The sequence below is a fragment of the Poecilia mexicana genome, unplaced genomic scaffold, assembly GCF_051168715.1.
Source record: "Poecilia mexicana isolate PSO_F unplaced genomic scaffold, ASM5116871v1 scaffold_18, whole genome shotgun sequence".
In the NCBI taxonomy this organism is placed as follows: domain Eukaryota; kingdom Metazoa; phylum Chordata; class Actinopteri; order Cyprinodontiformes; family Poeciliidae; genus Poecilia; species Poecilia mexicana.
The window spans coordinates 24,352,545-24,376,517 of NW_028263387.1; the positions used below are offsets into that span (position 1 = coordinate 24,352,545).

At 38.7% G+C, this 23,973-nt stretch overlaps 4 protein-coding genes across 4 annotated transcripts; all 4 read right to left on the reverse strand.

Annotated features, from left to right (window-relative positions):
* Positions 1–212: 212 nt before the first annotated feature.
* On the reverse strand, positions 213–3,968 carry LOC106910980 (tripartite motif-containing protein 16-like). The gene has a single exon (XM_088015532.1). It carries the CDS (start codon positions 3,655–3,657, stop codon positions 1,960–1,962), a length of 1,698 nt encoding a protein of 565 aa, XP_087871658.1. The 5' UTR covers positions 3,658–3,968; the 3' UTR covers positions 213–1,959.
* Positions 3,969–7,206: 3,238 nt separating this feature from the next.
* On the reverse strand, positions 7,207–10,308 carry LOC106913617 (tripartite motif-containing protein 16-like). The gene has a single exon (XM_088015858.1). The coding sequence runs from the start codon at positions 10,169–10,171 to the stop codon at positions 8,477–8,479; it is 1,695 nt and encodes a 564-aa protein (XP_087871984.1). The 5' UTR covers positions 10,172–10,308; the 3' UTR covers positions 7,207–8,476.
* A 2,347-nt stretch (positions 10,309–12,655) lies between these two features.
* On the reverse strand, positions 12,656–18,016 carry LOC148154291 (tripartite motif-containing protein 16-like). The gene has a single exon (XM_088016133.1). It carries the CDS (start codon positions 17,868–17,870, stop codon positions 16,218–16,220), a length of 1,653 nt encoding a protein of 550 aa, XP_087872259.1. The 5' UTR covers positions 17,871–18,016; the 3' UTR covers positions 12,656–16,217.
* A 909-nt stretch (positions 18,017–18,925) lies between these two features.
* LOC106928801 (tripartite motif-containing protein 16-like) lies at positions 18,926–23,967 on the reverse strand. Its single transcript, XM_088016131.1, has one exon. It carries the CDS (start codon positions 22,531–22,533, stop codon positions 20,860–20,862), a length of 1,674 nt encoding a protein of 557 aa, XP_087872257.1. The 5' UTR covers positions 22,534–23,967; the 3' UTR covers positions 18,926–20,859.
* Between the last annotated feature and the right edge of the window lie 6 nt (positions 23,968–23,973).

Sequence of the window (23,973 nt, forward strand, 5' to 3'; positions counted from 1 at the left end):
CCGTTTCTGTCATTCAGAAAACAGTGATACAGTAACAACGTGTAATATGTTTGTAAATAATATAATATTAATAGTAGTAAAAACAAAGCCCAGTTTTACAAATAAAGTACTTAATTCCCATGTTGAATATCCCACATTCTTTTAAGTTAGTTTTTTGCCTTACACTGCCATCTAGTGTTCATTTGCAGGTCCAAGACAAAACTCATGAAAGATTATGTTAATATGTTTATTCAATCATTTACAATAGTGAAGAAAGTTCAGTAAAGATCAGCTTTGCTTTTATTTGATACATTCAAAAATTTCAATGTAACAAGTTTTAATTTTTATTTTCTTTGAGAAAAGGTTCATATTTGTTCCCTTAATATGATCAATATTACACCATAGCAAATTCTGAAACAAAATAATTGACATTGACCTTTTATTACTTTCTGCATTAACTGTTAAAAAGATCATTCTTAAATGTTCCTGAGGCAAATCAGACCCGAGGACAAACAATACAGGATGTTCTGGTCTGCACCAATTCAATGTTAAAGATGCACTAGATTTCATGCATTTGATGAGGAAATATTTATTTGAATCGTTACAGAATTTAGATTGAATTGGCTCTTGGAAGAAAGGCCTTGTAAACAACTCTGGTTCAATCTGAACTCCCACTCCTGTGACTTCTTTACACTTGTAGGTTGCCAAGTATAATTCGCATGCTTATTATTCACTGAATTTAACATGATTGTACATAATTACAAAAGGTTGAAGTCAAACATATTTAAGTGCAAAGCATGACTTATTTTGGAGAGAGAAAGTCTTTTATTTTGAAGATTTCTTAAAAGGAGCTAGTTTTGTCTTTTGTAAGTATCTTGTCTTCTGTTGATTTCAGTTGCTAGATTACAAAGTGCGATTTTGGGGTGGGGGGACAGGGTGGCTCAATAAAAACTGTACCGAAATGTTCAGCAGATACATTTGAGCCTCTGTCGTGATTGAAGAAGCTTTCACTCCGTAACACCCACTGTTATATGTGCTGCAGTTTGACAACAAAAATCTACTGGTTCCAGGAACCAGTGGATTATGGTTCTCGTAAAACCAGTCCATAAACCCAATCAGAAAACATGAGCAGAAGTCATTTTGATGCTACTTGTTACTTGATCATGAATTAAATGGTTTAAAGAGTTTTTCATGAAAAATAAAAGATCCAAATGTCATCATCATTTTTATGAATGATGTGTGAAAAATTAAGATCTGGGGAAAATAATCACTGTCAAAAGTTCAGAGGGATAAGAGATACTTTCAAAATTAAATCACTGTTTTGTGTTGAAGTCTGTCCAAATTTATAAGAAGAATTTGTTTTTAATAATTTTTTTATTACATTTTTCAAATAATTTAACTGCAATAGTTCTGTAATTTCCAGAGCCATTACCGTTCCAGATTAAAAACAACTAATGACCTGGAGTTGTTTTCATGAAGTTTAATTTTATAAACATTACATATTTGCTCAACCTTTTATTTTCTTTCTGTTTGTCAGTCTTTATTTAAATCCAAGACATGGCAGGGTTTTATGACTGTACTGATATTTATAGTGAAACATCCTAAGTTTATTTTATTAATATTAACCAGGATAAAATCCTCCTCACAGGAAGAACTGACCATGTTAAAAGGCCAATTTATTAAATGACAATCAGGTTGATCTAGAATCTGAGCTTTGTCCAGTAAGGAAATGTTATCCTGAATGATGATGATCATGATAATTAATTTCCATCAGCTCTTCTGTACAAGGATCTCAATAAAAACAACATGTGGTCTTAACAAGGCAATAAATATAAAATTAGGAGAATATCAGAATATCAGTCCCCCGAGCAATGATTGCCTTAATGACTGAAAAGAAACAGAACAATGAGCTCTCAGCAACAACGATAAAGAGTAAGAAACTGAAACTAAAATACACATTTAAACCATCTGAACCTCAGATCACTGCTGAATATTTAGGTCAACAATCTCCGAACAGGATCTATCAAAAACATAAATCCCGGCATGTAGCGGCTGAGTGAATCTGGTCTGGACTCTGTGAAGAAGAGTCATGGTTCCAGAGATGCTGTAGAAAGACAGAATACCTGCTCTGTGGTCCAGGTACACTCCTATTCTGGAGGAAACTGGACCTGATACTGGAGTTCCAATGTTGCTGTGATAAAATGTGTAGCTTTTTGTGTCACAGCGTAATGACCAAGATTTGTCATTGAATCCAAATTTGCATTCAGCTGATTCTCCTGATCTGCTGATGTTCTTGTATGAAACCGCTACATAAACTCCTCCTTCTCTCCACTCCACCTCCCAGTAACAACGTCCAGTCAGACTCTCTTTGCTCAGGACCTGAATCCAAAAACCAGTGAATCTGCCTGGATGATCAGGATAAAATTGATAAAATTGGTTTTGTTTCACCCTTGTTGCTTTTCTGTTCCCATTGGACAACACTAGATTTTTGTGTGCTGTGTTTGGATCCAGAGTGATTTCTGCTGAATATTTTAAGAACTCATCTCTGGTCTTTGGTTCTCTATCTGGTTCTGACAGTAGAACATCCACTTCAGTTATTGCCACTGAGATGTTTGTCCATGTGTCTCTCAGGACGTCCTGTAGTTTGTCTCTGAGCTCTGACACAGCTGCTGTCACGTCCTCAAAGTGTCTCAGAGGACGGATGTTGATGCTGGATGAGTGTGTCGACTCCCTGAGTGCTGGCAGTGAGGGGTAGTTGAGGAGAAACTGGGTGTGATCCTCTGTGTGTGAGAGCTGCTCCAGCTCAGCGTCTTTCCTCTTCAGCTCAGTGATCTCCTGCTCCAGCTTCTCCTGAACATCTTTGACTCGACTCACTTCAGTTTCCTGCTGGGATCTGATCTGCTGCTTCACCTCAGAGCTTCTTTCCTGGAGGAGACGGATCAGCTCAGTGAAGATCTTCTCACTGTCCTCCACTGCTTTATCAGCAGAGACATTGATGGCCTCCACCTCCTGTTGAAGCAGCTTCACATCTTTCTCTTGGTCCTGGATTCTCTGATGGATCTGTTGTCGACTCTCCTGGAGCTCCTTCTGCTTCTCAGTCCATTCTGTTGAAGCTGGAACTGTGTCATGGCCTTTATGTTCATCCATAGTGCAGAGATAACAGATACACTGCTGATCAGTACGACAGAAGATCTCCAACACCCTATCATGATGAGAGCAGATGTTCTCCTGGAGAGTCTTGGAGGGATTCACCAGCTTGTGTTTCTGTAATGGTGGAACATCATAGTGAGGCTGGAGGTGATTGTCACAATAAGAAGCTGAGCAGGTTAAGCAGGACTTGACAGCTTTCATCTTCCTCCCAGTACAGACATCACAGGCTACATCTTCAGGTCCAGCATAGCAGTGATCAGCTGGAGCAGCTTGGAGTCCAGTCCTCTTCAGATCCTCCACTAAATCTGCTAACATGATGTTTTTCACCAGAATGGGTCTTGATACAAACATTTGTCTGCACTGAGGACAGCTGTACTTTCCCTTTTTATCTTCTCCATCCCAGAAGTCATTAATACAGTTCATACAGTAGCTGTGTCCACAGGGAATAGTCACCGGATCCTTCAGAAGATCCAAACAAATGGAACAGGAGAGTTTACTTGAATCCATCTGATTTCCTTTCTGAGCCATTTCACTTCTCAACAACACTGACTGTATTCTTCCTGTAAATGTGTCCCACAAGAAGCCAAACACCAGTTTGTTACTTACTGATCTGCAGCAGTTTGTCAGCTCAGTGATCGTACCGAACCTAAAGCTTTCAGCTGAGTTTCATGGGAGGAACCAGGAAATGCAGCAGCAGAGCCGAACTCTGTGCTGAACAGAAGGGAGGAGCTTCACAGCAGTTGTTGGGAGGGGCAGAGGATCTCCAAAGACTTCAGATTGCTGCTGCATTTCTCACTTCACTTCCTGTTTTGTAAACATTTCAGTTCAGATTCTGACTTTGGGCTCCAGTCGACCATTTCATCGTAATATTTACTAATCTATTCATCATTAGTGCCTTTAGGTGCTATTAGTTTAATTCACTGTAACAGTGTCAATGTTATTCATTTGTGTGACTAACAGATCTTTTACATTTTGTACTTGTAAAGATCCAAGTAAATTGTTGCTCTATGAAGTTTTTATATTTGAAGACATTTAAATCAACTGATTTTATGCAAGAAATCAACAGATGTATTAATTTATTGTGATTAAACAGTAAAACATTCATTAGATAATTTGAACATCTCAACAGTAGCTACATATCAGAGATGGATTATGCATTTCTGTTGGTTTGTGGAACTTACTGTCCTAAACATTATGAAGATCCAAACAAACTGAACAAGAGAATTTCATTGAATCCATCTGATATCCTTGTTGTGCCACATTAACTTCCAGGAGCGTTGTAAGTTTTAGGTTACTTCTATCATAAATGTGCATGTCTGAGTCCGACCTCAGAGTTAATATCTGTCACAGATAGATATTAACTATCTAAGGTGGAGATATAAATGCTCATTTATGTTCAGGAAGAAGTAGATATTACTAATTATGTCTGGTTTTTATATCACATAAAAACTTAAATGTTTTACTCTTGTTAGCTTTTGGAAAGGAATGTTACTAATTTAGTTTGTAATTAAGAATATTGTTTACAAATACATCCTCCTTAAAAATCACCTCATTTTCTTTCTGGAAAAAAAATTAGAGGCATGTATTTCTTTTTTTTTTTTACAGTACTTGTTTTAACAACTTAGAAGAACTGATACATTCACCTGAGTTTGTCAAGGGATGGTGTGGAAAGATATTTGCTCAGTTTGTGTAAACATTGTTGTACAGGATGTGTTTAACCTGCCAGACACGTTTTGTTCTCATTAGTCGTTTTAAATGACCCAGAGATCTGCATTTGACACACATTAAAGTTTTATTAGTGTTCAATGCTCAACACATTTTATTTCAAAATAGAAACTTAACAATTTCTCATTATATTACAGAAAACATTTGGACATTTGGATACAATTCTTTATCTGTACTTTTATCACTTTACTATAATCTTTAGAATAGCTCCATAATGTGAGCAGAGTAAAACTGTAAACAAGACAATATGGCACACCCCTATCGTCTCCAAAAGAAATCATAGTTATAAGGCGGTGGGAACACTGATATTTATGTGCAATTGAGATCCCATACTCCCTCAATTTTTTAACTTTTCTATAATGTATTACAGACAGAAAGTTTACTTGTATAGTCAATATGCTACGTCCTGCTAAAGTCAGATCCAAAACATAAAACTAAAGCAAACCAAATAACCAAATACATGCACAGAACTTAACCTTAGGACGACTCAAACTTTCAGACCTAATATTATGCCACTTCAGTCTAGCAGATTCTTTTCTCATGCACAAGCTTATTTTTCTTGTAAGGAAAATGTTTTATCAGTTGCTCTTTGCTGGATGTTTGTCCTGTTAAACTCTGTTCTCTTTGTTTTCCAGCTTCACTCTGTGCTGGAATTGTCTGACTAGTAAGGGAATGTAATCCAAGTTTGTATTGTTGGGAAAAAACAGAAAAGATATAGCTCATTTTGTTTGAGACTGGAAAGAAAGAAAAATTTAATCAACTTACAATTACAGGTTATAGCAGATAGCTGCAATAAGACACAACATTACTTCAAGAAAATCCTGGTTGTTCTAATGGGGGATTTTAACGGATGTGATGTTTCTAATCTTCTTCCAAACCTTCCATAATTCCAAAGCTGAAATCGTGGATAAATGATTTGGTTTATCCATGTGTTCTCTACTGTTCTTCCCATGGGTGATTTTGATGTGATGGTGTTTCTACTTTTCTCCCAAACGTTGAACAATATGTCACATGTCCAACACAGAGATAAAATCCTGGATAAATATTTCAATGTTTATGTGTCCAAGTGTTGTCTATCTTTCTACCAGTTAAACCACAATGCCAGTCATCCTTTTACCAAAAATATCTCCAGAATCTGAACAGGGAGAAACTTCCTTTTAAGGACATGAAGTGGTGAACAAGTCATGAACTGAGGCCTAGTTTTGAATCTACTGTCTGGCCTTTGTCCATTTGATTGTTCAATTATTTGGAGTAAAAGCTCAGCCAATAACATTGTCTAACAGAGAGAAACATAGTTAGACACTGAAAGAAAAGACTAGACTAAGTTTATCATCTACGAAGGGAGAGCATTAAGTTCTTGTCATCAGCTGGTGTACCCGCCCAAGAAGATGACACAAATAAAGACAATGCCAGACCAGATGATGAGTTTTATTGTCAAAAAATATGAACTTAAAAGCTGAAACAGCAAATATTACACAATTGGAAAGTTTTTCAAGCAAAAATGGGATGTCTCAAAGCAAATAAAAATACCACTTTTTTTCTTTTTCTTACTCCTGAACTTTACTTGATGTTCAATATTGACTTACATATTGTTGAAAGTCAATATTCAACAATCTGTTGAATGTGTGCTGTTAGAACTAGAGTCTGTGTTTTGGAGGTTGTACTGGATGCTTCTTTCCAGGAAATGTAGCCATTTTTATCTGCAATTATTCAAGATATTCAAATATTTACATCAGAAGCCATTAAGCTGCTTATTTCACATGCTGAAGGACCTCTGGGTTCATTACATTATTTTCCTTACACTGCCATCTAATGTTCATTTGCAGGAACAAGAAAAATCCTCTTTTTTTCCCTTTACCTCTTATAGTAATAAAATTAGATAAGGAAAGACCAGCTTTGTTTTTGATTCACTCATAAATTTCACACTTACAAGTTATTTTTTGAGCAGTATTACACTATGTCAAATTCTGAAACAATATCCCACAGAGTTTGATACTTTCTGATTTAAATGTTAAAATATTGAAGATAACTATGAAATGTTCCTGTGGCAAATTAGACCAAAGGACAAACATTGCAGGGTTTTCTAAACTGCACCAATCCAGTGTTATAGATACACTAGATTTTATCCATTTGATCAGGAAATATTCATTTCAAATGTTATAGGTTTGACACTTGACTTAGAAAATAGGATTTGTCAACAACTCTGTTTCAACCTAAACTCCCACCGTTGCACAAGCTGCAGTTTTGAGACCCATCATATCAACAAACAGCTTCCAGAACAAAACTGTGATAATCTACTGTTTCCAAGAACTAATTCTAGTAAAACCAGTCCATAAAAGAGAAAACATGAACAATGCTTCAGAAACCATTTTATTTCCTTTACCATTTTTAACAATTTTAAACCCCCCAAAAATTATTTATGTAACAAAAAAGAAAAAAAAATAATCACAAAAGCTACACCAGGTTTGATGGTTTCCAACCCCTGATTCTAAATGAGGACAAGAATTTAACTTGATAATCAATAAACCTAAACAGAAGCAGCTTAGCAACTCAGCAGTACTTGAATAAAAAGGTTAACCTGAATTGTTCAAAATTTTATGAATTTTAACAATTCAAACACACTAGTTTGATGAGTTTGCTTTTGCCAAAAAGATAACTAATTCACAATAAAACTTAATCTGTACACAAAACAAATGGGGGAAAAAAATCAGACATTTAAAAAAATTCTAAACTATCTAATGAATCAAAACGTTCAACATTTATAGCACAATTCAAGACAATTTATTGAAATTGATCAAGGATTTAAGTAGTCTTTAAAGAGGGGTTTGAATGTTCAGGGAAATAACAGAAAACTAAATCAATGTTTTGAGTTGAAATCTTTCTACTTTTGAAACAATACTTTGTTTCTAATCAAATTCTAAAGTCATATTAGTCTTGTTACATTTTTTAAATAATTTAACTATATTAGTTCTTTTTTTTGAGACATTACAGCCCAGAATTAAACATGACTGATGTCCTGGACTTGTTTTCATTACATTTAGTCTTAAAAATGTTACATATTTGCTCAACCTTGATACATGTCAACCTGTATTTGATTCCTGGGCAGTTTTCCTCATGACTCTGTTATCATTTTCATAGTGAAACATGTTGATTAATATTAAGCAGAATTAAATCCTCCTGACAAAAGGTGCTGACCACATTCTAGTGGTCAAGTTAATTAATAACAATGAGTTTCATTCAGTATATGATCTTTGTCCCACAAAATAATGACCACTGTCCTGATTAATGATGGTAATAATTACAGTTTACATCAGTTCATCTGTACATGGAATTCAATAACATTTGGTCTGACGAAGAAATACATGTAAACACAATCACGTTAGGTGAATACAGATCCTCTTGAGCAGTGGTAGCCTCCATAGCTGATATACAGGAACGAGCAGCACTCAAATAAAAATCCAGCATCAACAAAAAAGAAAAGATGAGAAAATATTTCCATAAAGACAGCAGATCTCAGGGCAGTGAAGAAACGAAACAACAATGAGTTCTGAGCAACAGTGATGGAAACTCAAGAAACTGAAACTGAAATATGAATTTTAACTTGACCTCAGATCACTGCTGACTATTTCAGTTCAATAAACTCAGCATAGGATCCACCAGAACAGGAAAGAGAGGGATAAAGTCCAACTCCAGCATACAGAGGCTGAGTGAATCTGGTCTGGACTCTGTGGAGGAGAGTCATGGTTCCAGAGACGCTGTAGAAAGACAGAATACCTGCTCTGTGGTCCAGGTACACTCCTATTCTGGAGGAAACTGGACCTGATACTGGAGTTCCATTGTTGTTGTGATAAAATGTGCACCTGTTTGTGTCACAGCGTAATGTCCAAGATTTCTCATTGCATCCAAATAAACATTCCTCTGACTTTCCTGCTCTGCTGATGTTTTTGTATGAAACTGCTAAACGAAGTACTTCCCCTCTCCTCTCCACCTCCCAGTAACAACGTCCAGTCAGACTTTCTCTACTCAGGACCTGAGAACAACGACTGAATCTGTCTGGAAGATCAGGATAAGCCTTTTCTTGGTTCATTAATGTTACTTTTCTGTTCCCATTAGATAACAACAGACTTCTGTGTGCTGTGTTTGGATCCAGAGTGATTTGTTGGAAATATTTGGGGAATTCCGCTCTGGTCTTTGGTTCTCTCCCAGGTTCTGACGATAGAACATCCACCTCAGTGATTTTCAGTTCGATGTTTGTCCATGTGTCTCTCAGGATGTCCTGCATTATGTCTCTGAGCTCTGACACAGCTGCTGTCACGTCCTCAAAGTATCTCAGAGGACGGATGTTGATGCTGGATGAGTGTGTCGACTCCCTGAGTGCTGGCAGTGAGGGGTAGTTGAGGAGAAACTGGGTGTGATCCTCTGTGTGTGAGAGCTGCTCCAGCTCAGCGTCTTTCCTCTTCAGCTCAGTGATCTCCTGCTCCAGCTTCTCCTGAACATCTTTGACTCGACTCACTTCAGTTTCCTGCTGGGATCTGATCTGCTGCTTCACCTCAGAGCTTCTTTCCTGGAGGAGACGGATCAGCTCAGTGAAGATCTTCTCACTGTCCTCCACTGCTTTATCAGCAGAGACATTGATGGCCTCCACCTCCTGCTGAAGCAGCTTCACATCTTTCTCTTGGTCCTGGATTCTCTGATGGATTTGTTGTCGACTCTCCTGGAGCTCCTTCTGCTTCTCAGTCACTTCTGCTTCCACAGAGACTGCTTCATGGCCTTTATGTTCATCCATAGTGCAGAGATAACAGATACACTGCTGATCAGTACGACAGAAGATCTTCATCACCTCATTATGACGGGAACAGATGTTCTCCTGGAGGTTCTTGGACGGATTCAACAGCTTGTGTTTCTTCAATCCAGAGACAACATAATGAGGCTGAAGGTGATTGTCACAATAAGATATCAAACAAACCAAACAGGACTTGACAGCTTTCATCTTCCTCCCAGTGCAGACATCACAGGCCACATCTTCAGGTCCAGCATAGCAGTGATCAGCTGCAGCAGCTTGGAGTCCAGTCTTCTCCAGATCCTCCACCAACTCTGCTAACATGATGTTTTTCACCAGAACAGGCCTCGGTTTGAACTCTGTCCTGCACTGAGGGCAGCTGTAGATTCTCCTCTGATCTTCTCCATCCCAGTGGCATTTAATGCAGTTCATACAGTAGCTGTGTCCACAGGGAATAGTCACCGGATTCTTCAGTAAATCCAAGCAGATGGAACAGGAATATTTAACTGAATCCATCTGATTTCCTCTCTGAGCCATTTCACTTCTCAAAAACAATGACTGTGTCAAGTTTCTCTTCCTCGTATAGATTTGTCCCACAAGATGCCAAACACCAGGTCGTTACTTACTGATCGATAGCAGTTTGTGTCGGCAGCTCAGTGATCCTTCTGACTCTAATGCTTACAAACAAATGAAACAGAAGGAACCAGGAAACAAAGAAGCAGATCTAAAAGAAGGGAGGAGCTTAACAGCAGTTGGTTGTTGGGAGGGACCCAGGATTTCCCCAGGGTGGCGTTTTCTTGTTCTCTGTGGCTGGTCATTCATGGGATATGTGTTTGATATTTTTATGATGGTTGGAGTTATCTCTGTAGGTTACCTGGACTTGGCAGTGTAGAGTCTGTGTGGGGAGTTTGAGTGTGTGTACAGTGTCCATTTTTGTATGTGTTTACATTGTGTGTGTGTGTGTGTGTGTGTGTGTGTGTGCGTACGTGCGTGCGTGCGTGCGTGCGTGCGTGTGTGTGTGTGTGTACGTGCGTGCGTGTGCACATGAGTGTGGGAACGTGATTGTGCCTTTGGGGTGAACTTTGTCTGAGCACTCACCTAGGTCTTTTTTGTCTTGGGATGCCCAGAGCATGAAGCCCCTGACAACATACCTTCTAGGATTATTGGGACATTGGGATGCTCAGTCTCACCTCCAATATTTTCCACTATGATAAAGTGACAGCCCAGACGGTGGTTGTTGCATGGTTTTTGGACACCATACAACAATTCAGTCTCTTTTTCCTGAATCTGTGTCAAAAAAATAAGTCACTGCAGAATCAGTATATATCTCACCGGGGGGGCAAAGATGATTGAGGACAAACCTCTCAAGTGTCTTCAGTAGGTGTGAGGTCAGTACTTTTGGTAGCTGCTGTCCTTTAGATGTTTGGTCTTTGGCACTGGTGAAGGTCTTACATAGTTGTGATACTTCTCACAGATTCAGAGTTATTTGAACATGTATCCCATAATACCACACAGTGGACCTGCAGAGTACTTCACGGTCCTGGAGCTGATGCCATCAAGACCTGCAGCCTTCTGCACTGAGGGGTGTGAATCTCAGGAAAGAAAATAAGATGTCAAATGTGAGGGGGTTGCAGCAGGGGAGACTTGGCAAATGGAACATTATATCAAGTGGAACAACATTGCAAAAGCATGCCGCTTCAGTCTGTTGCACTTATCCTTAGCAACCAGACGAGCCTGATAGGACAGTTTTACCAGATGGGACACATTTTGTGCTTATGCTGTTCTTTGCACTGAATTGCTGATGTATGGAGTTACAGCCTGTTGTTTCTGAGCCCCAGGTTCCTCTTTATGTTTTTCAGTCTATCTTTGTTTGACTACAATGTTCTTTTACTTCCTGTTTTTTCTTTTCTTCCCATTTCTGAGTTTCTCTGTTGCTGTTTGTCTTTGTATTTTGTATCATTTCATGTTGGGTTGTGTTCAGAAATAATTAAGATCTAAAATTGTTTATTGACATCACAGGCCACATTTTCAGGAAAGCAGTGATCAGCTTCAGTTAACTTCAGATCCTCCACTAACTTTCTTTCCCATTTAGTCACTGCAGTTTGGTTTGTCAGTTCCTACACCTTATACCTAAGTTACCTAATTTATGTATTCCTTGGCATATAAGGGATCCACAGGATATCATGTTTTCACACCTCATTTATGCTCAGTCTCACTACCAATATTCTTCTCAACAGAGTAACTTTGTCTTCTCTACAGAAGACAAAGTTAAATACTGTAATCTGCTAAGTTTGCTAGAATGTGTTTAAAGGATTAAACAATTTATGTATGTTTTGATTGGAAATTTATACATACACTTATGGATAGGACTGGATAAGTCATTGCTTTTTCCTCCTACTTGTTTTGTTTTGCAAAATACTTTGTTGGAAATGTTATATTGTTACTTATGATTTTGTTCTCATAATTAGTGAGAACAAAATCATCTATCCATCCATTTTCTCGCACCTTTGTCCCTAGTGGGGTCAGGAAGGGTCTCATAATTATTTATTTCTTTATTTTGCTGGAATCTTTCACAGATTGATATTTTAAAGTGAACATTTCATGCTTTTAAATCATTCAGTTTCACATGTAAATCATACACTTTTGGTCTACGTAAAGTGGAGCTCAATGCTTTGGTCTCAATTCCTCATTATTTTAGCTCCACAGATCCATCATTTACTCCTCTCCTCAGGCATTTTAGAGCAACTCGTTTTGCTGCATTTTTAAAAATGTGAATGAAACATTTCAAGCCCCGCCCTCCTCCAGGTCACAGAGCATTCCACCCAGCCCCATTCGGCCATTTTTGTAGTTTGATAGCAGCGATACGATTATCTACTGGGCAGAGAAACTTTTTATTCCAAAGTTTATTAAAAATGTCAACAATTGAAGTTGTCCATCCAACCTTACATGTTGGAGCCAGTCTGACCCAGAGTTCTAATTCTAATTCAAAAATATAAAATAGACGTCCAGCCTGCAGAACCACACATTCAAATAAATTTATTGCAGTGATTTTATTACTGTGTTTACAGCTTCTCCATCCATACAACTACCCACAACATGTAGTGTAATTTAACAATTATGTTCATACATGTCAGATAACTTTTCAAATATTAATGATACCACAATATGAATGAAGTAAACAAAGCTTCGACATAGTTAAGGAGTCAGAGAACATCACTTAACGCAATATTATAGGAAAACTTGATTTCATGCATTTTCATGAGGAAATATTTATTTAAATTGTGACAGAATTTAGATGTAATTGGCACTTGAAAAATAGGACTTGTAAACAACTCTGGTTCAACATGAACTCCCACTGCAGTCCATAAACCCAGTAAGAAAACATCACTGATGGTTCAGAAATCATTATATATATTTTGAATTTACTGTAATCATTTTTAACAGCTTAAAACCCAAGCAATCATTGTAATATCAGACATAATATCAAATCAACAGATGATAAAAGCTAAAGCAATTTTATGGTTTCCAACCACTGAACGTAAATAAGGACAAAAATGTAATTTGATAAAGAATAGTCTTAAACACTATTAGCTTCGGTGTATTATTCTATGCAGCAGTAGAATAATACAGTGAACCTGAATTGCCAAAGATTAAATAATTTAGAAAAACTTGAAAGGACTTGTGTCAAATGAAAAACAATAAAATTATTTTCCTTTGTATCAAAAACAGAATAAATTCACACTAAAATCTCATCTGAGCAAAAAACACATGGAGAAATTGTCATGATACGTGTTTCTGTGGATTTATTTTAAGGTTTTTCTGTGTTCAGTTTCTGTCCTGTGAGTCTTTGTCTCTGCATCCTCCCCGTTGATTGATTCCCAGGTGTGTCTCATTCCTTGATTACCCTCCCTGTGTATTTAGTCCCACCTGTTGTCCTTATTGTCGTCTTCGTCAACGTCAGTCTGTCTGTCACACTAGAACTGGTTAAGTCCTAACCAACTGGACCTCAGATGACTGCTGATAAATAAACTGAGCAGAGTTACTAGAGAAAAAAAACATGCTATCATAAAGTCCAACCCCAGCATGTAGCGGCTGAGTGAATGTTGTCTGGACTCTGTGGATCAGAGTCATGGTTTCAGAGACGCTGTAGAAAGACAGAATACCTGCTCTGTGGTCCAGATACACTCCTATTCTGGAGGAAACTGGACCTGGTACTGGAGTTTTAATGTTGTGATAAAATGTGTAACTCTTTGTGCCACAGCGTAATGACCATGATTTGTCACTGAATCCAAATAAACATTCATCGGACCATCCTGCTCTGCTGTTGATTTTGAATGAAAGTACTACATAAACTCTTTCACCTCTCATCTCCACCTCCCAGTAACAACATCCAGTCAGACTCTCTCTACTTAGGATTTGATAGTAATCAGTGAATCTGTGTTGATGATTAAGAGACTGTTGTTTCATTCTTGTTGCCTTTCTGTTAGGGTCAGTAACAGAAATCTGTTCACTGTGTTTGGATCCAGAGTGATTTCTTGTGAATATTTTAAGAAAACAGCTCTGCTCTTTGGTTCTGGTCCTGATGAAAGAATGTCCACTTCAGTAATCATCAGTAAGATGATTGTCCATGTGTCTCTCAGGAAATCCTGTAGTTTATCTCTAAGTTCTGACACAGCTGCTGTCACATTCCTAAAGTATCTCAGAGTATCTAGTAGCAGCAACAATTAGCAAACACCTGGTGGAACTGTGCAGCAGGTTGTTATCCTGCTGGAAGCTGAACCTCCGCCCCACTCTCATGGGTACAGGGCAATGTTGGTTTTCTTCCAACATTGCCCTGTACTTTTCTCCATCCATCTTCCCATCAATTCTGACCATCTTCTTTGTCCCTGCTGAAGAGAAGAACCCTCACACCCTGCCACCACTATATTTGACTGTGGGGATGGTGTGTTCAGGATGATGTGCAGTGTTATTTGTCCACCACACATGGCGTTTTGCATTTTGAACAAAACTTTTGGTCTCATCTGACCAAATCTCCTTCTTCCACGTTTGCTGTGTCCAACATGGCTTGTGGCAAACATTCTTTTAATGCTTTCTTCCTGTCAGTCTTCCATAAACACCACATTTGTGCATAAATGGCTAATAGTAGTCCTGTGGACAGATTCCTCCACCTGAGCCGTGGATTATTTACTCTGGAGTCACCATGGGTCTTTTGGCTGCATCTCTGATCAGTGCTCCCCTTGTTTAGCCTGTCTGGTGGAGCTTTGTGGGGTGGATGTGGTTGAGGGCTCCTTTTTTACTTCTGTTGACTCTCCTGGAGCTTCTTCTGCTTCTCAGCTCTTTCTGCTGCAGCTGGGACTGTTTCATGGCCTTTATGTTCCTCCATAGTGCAGAGATAACAGATACACTGCTGATCAGTACGACAGAAGATCTTCATCACCTCATCATGAGAGCAGATATTTTGGTGGAGGTTCTTTGAGGGATTCACCAGCTTGTGTTTCTGTAAAGGTGGAGCTTCATAGTGAGGTTGGAGGTGATTCTCACAATAAGAAGCCAGGCAGGATAAACAGGACTTAACAGCTTTCCTCTTCCTCCCAGTGCAGACATCACAGGCCACATCTTCAGGTCCAGCATAGCAGTGATCAGCTGGAGCAGCTTGGAGTCCAGTCTTCTTTAGATCTTTCACCAATTCTGATAACATGATGTCCTTCTCCACATTCTTTTTTCACATGCAGAATGACATATGGCAAACCTCTTAAAGGAAAAATGTTTATTTGAAAAATGCACATAAAATGATGAAAGATTTATTAAACATTCTTCTTTCTTCCATGGTTTGGGAGCAGTTATGGCCGAGGAGAGGTAGGTTAGTGATGACAAGTAAATATGGAACTGAGAAGAAGGCTATTGAGGATAAGTTGGTGAAGGAGATTAAATAGTGTGAGGGGAGATGAATCACGTTTGTGGGGTGAGAGAGTGGAACTAATGAGGGTCTAATACAATTATACCAGGTACGACTTTAAAGAGATTGTGCAATCAAAACAAGCCCACTTGTGCCTTCGTAGTCAACTTTGTAGTCAATGTAGTCAACTTGAGATGTTTGATAACATCTCAAGTTGACTACATTGCATTGTTCTACTGCATTAGCTTAATGTTTTCTAGACCCATTACTGTTCAGGATTATAAACAGCTGCTCTTCATTGTTATAATTATTTTTTAAAAATGCATTTTGTATTTCAAGCTAATTCTTCTAATTGGATTGATGTTTTCCTGTACTGACATGAAGCGTTTATTTTATTAATATCAGTAGAATAAAATCCTCCTGACAAAAGGTGCTGACAGCATCCCAGAAGTCAAGTTAATTAATTACAATCAGTTTGAGCCAGAATGTGATCTTAGTTCAATAGAATAAACCTAACCCTAACCCAGTTTCCATCAGCTCTCCTGTACATGCATCTGAACAACAACATTGGGTCTAAAAATATAAAGATAGCTTGACAACAATGAGTTCTCAGCAACAGGGATAGAGACTAAAGAATCTAAAACTAATATATATATATTAACCAAGTGGACCATAGTTCACTGCTGACTACTTGGGTTTAATGAACTCAGCAGAGGATGCATCATCTGAAAGCCAAACTCCAGCATATAGAGGCTGAGTGAATCTGGTCTGGACTCTGTGGAGGAGAGCCATGGTACCAGAGACGCTGTAGAAAGACAGAATACCTGCTGTGTGGTCCAGGTACACTCCTATTCTGGAGGAAACTGGACCTGATACTGGAGTTTCGATATTGTTGTGATGAAAAGAGTAACTGTTTGTGGCACAGCGTAATATCCAAGATTTATCATCAAGTCCAAATAAACATTCATCTGATCTTCCTGTTTTGCTGATGTTGTTGTATGACACTCCTACACGAACTGTTGCTTTCCCTTCTCCTCTAATCTCCACCTCCCAGTAACAACGTCCAGTCAGACGCTCTCTACTCAGGACCTGAGGATAATAAGTGAATCTGTGTGGATGGTCAGGATAAGACTGTTGTTCCAATCTAGTTACTTTTCTGTTCCCATCAGATAACAACAACCTACTGTGTACTGTGTTTGGATCCAGAGTGATTTCTGTTGAATATTTTAAGAATCCATCTCTGCTCTTTGGTCCTGGTACTAAAACATCCACCTCAGTGACCTTCAGTTCAATGTTTGTCCATGTGTCTCTCAGGATGTCCTGTATTATGTCCTTGAGCTCTGACACAGCTGCTGCCACGTCCTCAAAGTGTCTCAGAGGACGGATGTTGATGCTGGATGAGTGTGTCGACTCCCTGAGTGCTGGCAGTGAGGGGTAGTTGAGGAGAAACTGGGTGTGATCCTCTGTGTGTGAGAGCTGCTCCAGCTCAGCGTCTTTCCTCTTCAGCTCAGTGATCTCCTGCTCCAGCTTCTCCTGAACATCTTTGACTCGACTCACTTCAGTTTCCTGCTGGGATCTGATCTGCTGCTTCACCTCAGAGCTTCTTTCCTGGAGGAGACGGATCAGCTCAGTGAAGATCTTCTCACTGTCCTCCACTGCTTTATCAGCAGAGACATTGATGGCCTCCACCTCCTGTTGAAGCAGCTTCACATCTTTCTCTTGGTCCTGGATTCTCTGATGGATTTGTTGTCGACTCTCCTGGAGCTTCTTCTGCTTCTCAGCTCTTTCTGCTGCAGCTGGGACTGTTTCATGGCCTTTATGTTCCTCCATAGTGCAGAGATAACAGATACACTGCTGATCAGTACGACAGAAGATCTTCATCACCTCATCATGACGAGAGCAGAAGTTCTCCTGGAGAGTCCTGGAGGGATTCACCAGCTTGTGTTTTTTCAGTCCAGGGACATCAAAGTGAGATTGGAGGTGATTGTCACAATAAGAAACCATACAGACCAAACAGGACTTGACAGCTTTCCTCTTCCTCCCAGTACAGACATCACAGGCCACATCTTCAGGTCCAGCATAGCAGTGATCAGCTGGAGCAGCTTGGAGTCCAGTCTTCTTCAGATCATCCACCAACTCAGCTAACATGAAGTTTTTCTCCAGTCCAGGCCTCGGTATGAACTCTTTCCTGCACTGAGGGCAGCTGTAGATTCTCCTCTGATCTTTTCCATCCCAGTGGTCTTTAATACAGTTCATACAGTAGCTGTGTCCACAGGGAATAGTCACTGGATCCTTCAGTAGATCCAAACAGATGGAACAGGAGAATTTTTCTGAATCCATTTGATTTCTTCTCTGAGAAATTTCACTTCTCAACAATACTGAATGTCTGAAGTTCCTCTTTTTCCTGTAGATGTGTCTCACAAGAAATGAAACACCAAGTTGTTGCTGATCTGCAGCAGTTTATGTGCTCAGCTTAAGGATCCTGCAGATACTGACACTTTCAGATAATTGAAATGGGAAGAACCAGAAATGCAGCAGCAAGAAGGAGCTTGCCAGCAGTTTTTTTTTCTATAGATCTTGGGAATAACAGAGGGCTTCTAAAGGCATGTCACTTCATGTCGAGTTTTTGAAATATTTCAATTCAGACTCTGAAATTGTTCTTCATTTAACCACATTTACTGTTCCATTTACTTTTTCATGCATCTTAGCTCTCACAAGTTACATTCACTGTAACCAATGTTAATATTATTCATCTGTGTGAATACATTTACCAGCTCTACAGTAGTAAAATGTTTGTTGCACAATAAAGATTTGTAAGTTTATTACTTGAGCAAGTTTTTTGCGTTAGAGGACTGAATTCTACCAAAGAAATATGTATCGTACAGATAAGAGGTCAAATCAACAAAATCTGCAGGTTTCATGCTGAGAATTCAGTAAGTTAAATATTCAACAGCTAATTTGAAAATTTCAGCAGTAGCTACCGGATTATCCATGTGGAGAACATCTTTGCGGTTTCTGAAACTGATGGCCCCAAACATTATGACATCTTGACTGTTTCCCCCATCATCTTCCTCAGGAGTTCAGACAGTTAAACAAAAAATTGCCTCTTCAAAACAAAAGCATCACAACTCAAACAGCAAGTTAACCATAGGTAAAAGTAAGTAAAGGTTATACAGGTAAGGACCTTCTAAGTTATTATTACAAACCATTTGCACATTGTCAACATTTTATCCACATACTATCCAGATACTGCAAATGTTCTTATATTTAATCTTTACCTGCTTTTATATTTGTTCTAAACTGTATAAATATTGATAAGATGTGGAACAATAAAGAGTAGCTTTAATAAATCTGCTGCCAGATTAACATGTTATAATATTGACTTCCACTGTTCATTTATTTGGTTAAAGTTGTTTATTTGACGAGTAGTTAAATATTCAACATGGATTCTCCTCTGATTTTCTTCATCCCAGTATCGTCTAATCCAGTTCATACAGTAACTGTGTCCACAGGGAATAGTCACTGGATCCATCAGTAGATCCTGACAGGTGGAACAGGAGAACTTCACAGAATCCACTGGATTTTCTGACTGCTCTATTTTAGCTCTGAAAAGCATTGAGAGTTCTTCTAAAGAAAATAAATGTGTCACTCCTGAAGTCATCTTATCTACAGCCTTTTGGCTTGTCAGCTCTTGTCTTTTTCCGCATAGAGATCATACCGATCACAAAACTGTCCCATATGTTAGAAGGAAGGAACCAAGAAACCTAAACCTAAAAGGGACTTTACTTGGTGTTAGATTTCAGGAAAAAGAAGCTGCTTGCTTTTCCACCTCACCTTTATGGAAAGCTGTAGTGAGATAATATATAATTTACAGAAAACTGATTAGACAATATGACAAAAAAAATCAGCTCAAATTACTCTCAGCCAGAGACTAAAGAACCATAACTTACCATAATTTAATGCAAAGATAAATACAGTTATAGAAAAAACGAGTTCAAATTTGCATTTCAGTTTCTTAAGACATGTTGAGTGTATATGTTGAATTGGCTGCTGCTCATTTTTCTTCATAATGCTTTATACTATATTGTGGTATAATTCCAATAAATTTTTCACAGTGATACTGAAAATACTGAAAATAACTTTTTAGATGTATCCAATTTGAAATGTTACTTTTTAAATCACTCAACAGTGAATTCCCTTCCTTGTTATCTGAACTCCTATTTTTTCTGCTCCAGTAAGAAGCTCCAGTTCACAGTGGATGTTATTTATCCCAAGGTCTTGTCTTAACTTGCTGCAGCTCTCAGACTCAGGATCAGTCTGTCTCTAAATATTAGACCTATACAAACTCTGGGACATTTTAAATCTCTACTAAAGACATGGGCTGACTTTTAGCAGAAGTCAAATGAAACATTGCTATTTATCAGCCTTAGTCGTTGTTGTTTCAGTCGTATTGTTTAATTTTCTAGTTGTACTGAATTCTCTTTTATATGTTTATTGCATAATTACCCCACATCTTCATCTTCCTCCCAGTCACAGGCCACATTTTCAGGTCCCACAACAGGATTTTTTTCCATTTTTTTATTTTTTATTTTCTTAAGGCATAAAAAAGGCAGGAAAAATTTTAGGATTTTTTTTTTATTATTATTTAGTTTTTTTTAGGTGATCAATTGTAATTTTCCCCTAATACAAAGTTGTTATTTGAAAAATACATCAGTAGTATTGTTATTTAAGGGATTATCTGATGTCACAATATTTTTTGTCGACATCAGATACATCCTACAGCAGAAGGAGGGACCGGGTAGGTTGGCATGCTTTTTTGTCTGTCGGCCATATTGGATTTAACAAAAAATTATTTATTGCATTTGCAGCTGATGGCCAGTAGTTAATGGTGTACTTTATGATGCATTAGTGTCAATTTTAGTGGTCATTGTGCATTTATAACATAAAAATCCACAAGAAGCACAAGAAAATGGCTTTTAGACAGCTGTCCACTGTAGTGACCACTATGCATGAAAGGGTTAAGTAGAATAAAATCCTCCCGACAAAAGAAGCTGGCACCGTCCCAGAAGTCAAGTTAATTACTTCCAGTCACTTTGAGCCAGAAAGTGCTCAAAGATAGTATTCTATTGATCTTAGTTCAATAGAATAATATCCTAATTGATATTAGGATATTTATTGATGAACTGGAGGAGGATGATTATAATTTCCATCAATTCACCTGTACATTTATCTCAACAACATTTGGCCTGAAATAGCAACAGTGAAGGAGACCAAAGAAACTGAAACTAAAATTTATATTTTAGATAACTGGACATTAGATCACTGCTGACTATTTAGGTTTAATGATCTCAACAGAGGATTTGTTACCTAAGAGCCAAATCCCAGCATGCAGAGGCTGAGTGAATCTGGTCTGGACTCTGTGGAGGAGAGTCATGGTTCCAGAGACGCTGTAGAAACACAGAATACCTGCTCTGTGGTCCAGGTACACTCCTATTCTGGAGGAAACTGGACCTGGTACTGGAGTTTCAGTATTGTTGTAATAAAATGTGTAGCTGTTTGTGTCATAACGTAACGACCAGGATTGGTCATCAAGTCCAAATAAACATTCATCTGATCTTCCTTCGCTGATGTTCTTGTATGAAACTGCTACATGAACTGTTGCTTTTCCTTCTCCTCTAATCTCCACCTCCCAGTAACAACGTCCAGTCAGACTCTCTCTGCTCAGGACCTGAGCATAATAAGTGAATCTGTCTGGATGATCAGGATAAGACTGTTGTTGTTCCAGTCGTGTTACTTTTCTGTTCCCATCAGATAACAACAACATACTGTGTACTGTGTTTGGATCCAGAGTGATTTCTGTTGAATATTTTAAGAATCCAGCTCTGCTCTTTGGTTCTGGTACTAAAACATCCACATCATTCATTTTCAGTGGCATGTTTTTTGATCCGTCTCTCAGGATGTCCAGTAGTTTGTCTCTGAGCTCTGACACAGCTGCTGTCACGTCCTCAAAGTGTCTCAGAGGACGGATGTTGATGCTGGATGAGTGTGTCGACTCCCTGAGTGCTGGCAGTGAGGGGTAGTTGAGGAGAAACTGGGTGTGATCCTCTGTGAGTGAGAGCTGCTCCAGCTCAGCGTCTTTCCTCTTCAGCTCAGTGATCTCCTGCTCCAGCTTCTCCTGAACATCTTTGACTCGACTCACTTCAGTTTCCTGCTGGGATCTGATCTGCTGCTTCACCTCAGAGCTTCTTTCCTGGAGGAGACGGATCAGCTCAGTGAAGATCTTCTCACTGTCCTCCACTGCTTTATCAGCAGAGACATTGATGGCCTCCACCTCCTGTTGAAGCAGCTTCACATCTTTCTCTTGGTCCTGGATTCTCTGATGGATTTGTTGTCGACTCTCCTGGAGCTTCTTCTGCTTCTCAGCTCTTTCTGCTGCAGCTGGGACTGTTTCATGGCCTTTATGTTCATCCATAGTGCAGAGATAACAGATACACTGCTGATCAGTACGACAGAAGATCTTCATCACCTCATCATGACGAGAGCAGAAGTTCTCCTGGAGAGTCCTGGAGGGATTCACCAGCTTGTGTTTTTTCAGTCCAGGGACATCAAAGTGAGATTGGAGGTGATTGTCACAATAAGAAACCATACAGACCAAACAGGATTTGACAGCTTTCATCTTCCTCCCAGTACAGACATCACAGGCCACATCTTCAGGTCCAGCATAGCAGTGATCAGCTGGAGCAGCTTGGAGTCCAGTCTTCTTCAGATCCTCCACCAACTCTGATAAAATGATGGTTTTCACCAGGACAGGCCTTGGTTTGAACTCTGTCCTGCACTGAGGGCAGCTGTAGATTTTCCTCTGATCTTCTTCATCCCAGTGGTTGTTAATGCAGTTCATACAGTAACTGTGTCCACAGGGAATAGTCACTGGATTCTTCAGAAGTTCCAAACAAATAGAGCAAGAAAGTTTTCCTGAATCCATCTGATTTCTTCTCTGAGCCATTTCACTTCTCAGCAATACTGAATGTCTGAAGTTCCTCTTTTTCCTGTAGATGTGTCTCACAAGAAATGAAACACCAAGTTGTTGCTGATCCCCAGCAGTTTATGTGCTCAGCTCAAGGATCCTACCGATACTGACACTTTCAGAACAGTGAAACAGGAAAAACCAGAAATGCAGCTGCAGAGTTGAACGCTGTCTTGAATAAAAGGGAGGAGCTTAGCAGCCGTTTTTCTTGGGAGGGGCAGTGGACGACTGAAGGCTTCAGATTGTACTTAAATTTGTCACTTCATCTCAAAGCTTTTTAAGCATTTCAATTCAGACTCTGAAATTGGCTTCCATTTAGCCAAATTTAATGTTGCATTTCATGCATCTTGGCTCCCACTAGTTAGTCTCACTGTAACCAACGTTAATACTATTCATCTGCATGAACACATTTACTAACTCTTTTGTGGTGAACTGTTTGATGCTCATTAAAGATTTGTAAGCTTATTACATGTCCAAGTTTTTACATTAGAGGACTGAATTTTACAAAAAAAATGTTTCATAAGAGGTCAAATGAAACAATCTGCTTGCTTCATGCTGAAAATTCTCTGTTAAAATATTTAACAGTTAATTTGAGCATCTCAGGAGAAGCTCCTGGATTATCCATGTTTGTGGAGATCAGTTTTGTAAAAAATATCACAGTTTGTGAAACTGATGGCCCCAAACATTACGACATCTTGGATCCTCCCAAACTGATCATCTTCCTCAGGAGTTCAGACAGTTAAACAAGAAATTGCCTGTTCAAAACAAAAGCATCACAACTCAAAATAGCAAGTTAAGCAGGAATAACTAAGGGTGATATAGGCAAGGATCTTTCAAGTTACTAGTATAAGTGATTTGCGCATAGTAGTCAAAATTTTATCCACATACCAGATACTGTAAATGTTCCTATACCTTGGCCTGTTTTTATGTTTGTTCTGTACTGTATAAATATCAATAAGAACAAAACATGAGTAACATGAATGAATCTGCTTATAGCATGTAAATATTATAACATTGACTTCCACTGTTCATTTATTTGGTTAAAGTTTTTTATTTGAGTAAAAGACAGGTATGATTATAACGTTTTTTGTTAAGAATGGTTTGGAAATGTAAATTTTGGGCTAATTATGCATTCAATCAATCCATTATCATTTGCTCTTGTAGCAGCAGTTTTCTTCTTTAGTAAGATGTGCTTCAATTCCTCATAATCCTTCATCAAAAGATGTTTGTTTGATGTGAGACACGTGGCGTATGCAAGTTATGTAGCGTAGCATCAGTGAATCTGTGATCGATCTCATTGGTCTACTGAAGAAATCTGAGGACGCGTAATCACCTGAAGTACTCAAACCTGCCTCGACATAGTTGGACTTCCTGAGCCCAGCTTGGTCTTTGTGAAACGGAAAAAAGTCAGGATGAACT

Coding starts and splice junctions, on each gene's coding strand:
- LOC148154291 (XM_088016133.1), bottom strand. CDS start 17,870: ATGGATTCAGAAAAATTCTCCTGTTCCATCTGTTTGGATCTACTGAAG.
- LOC106928801 (XM_088016131.1), bottom strand. CDS start 22,533: ATGGCTCAGAGAAGAAATCAGATGGATTCAGGAAAACTTTCTTGCTCT.
- LOC106913617 (XM_088015858.1), bottom strand. CDS start 10,171: ATGGCTCAGAGAGGAAATCAGATGGATTCAGTTAAATATTCCTGTTCC.
- LOC106910980 (XM_088015532.1), bottom strand. CDS start 3,657: ATGGCTCAGAAAGGAAATCAGATGGATTCAAGTAAACTCTCCTGTTCC.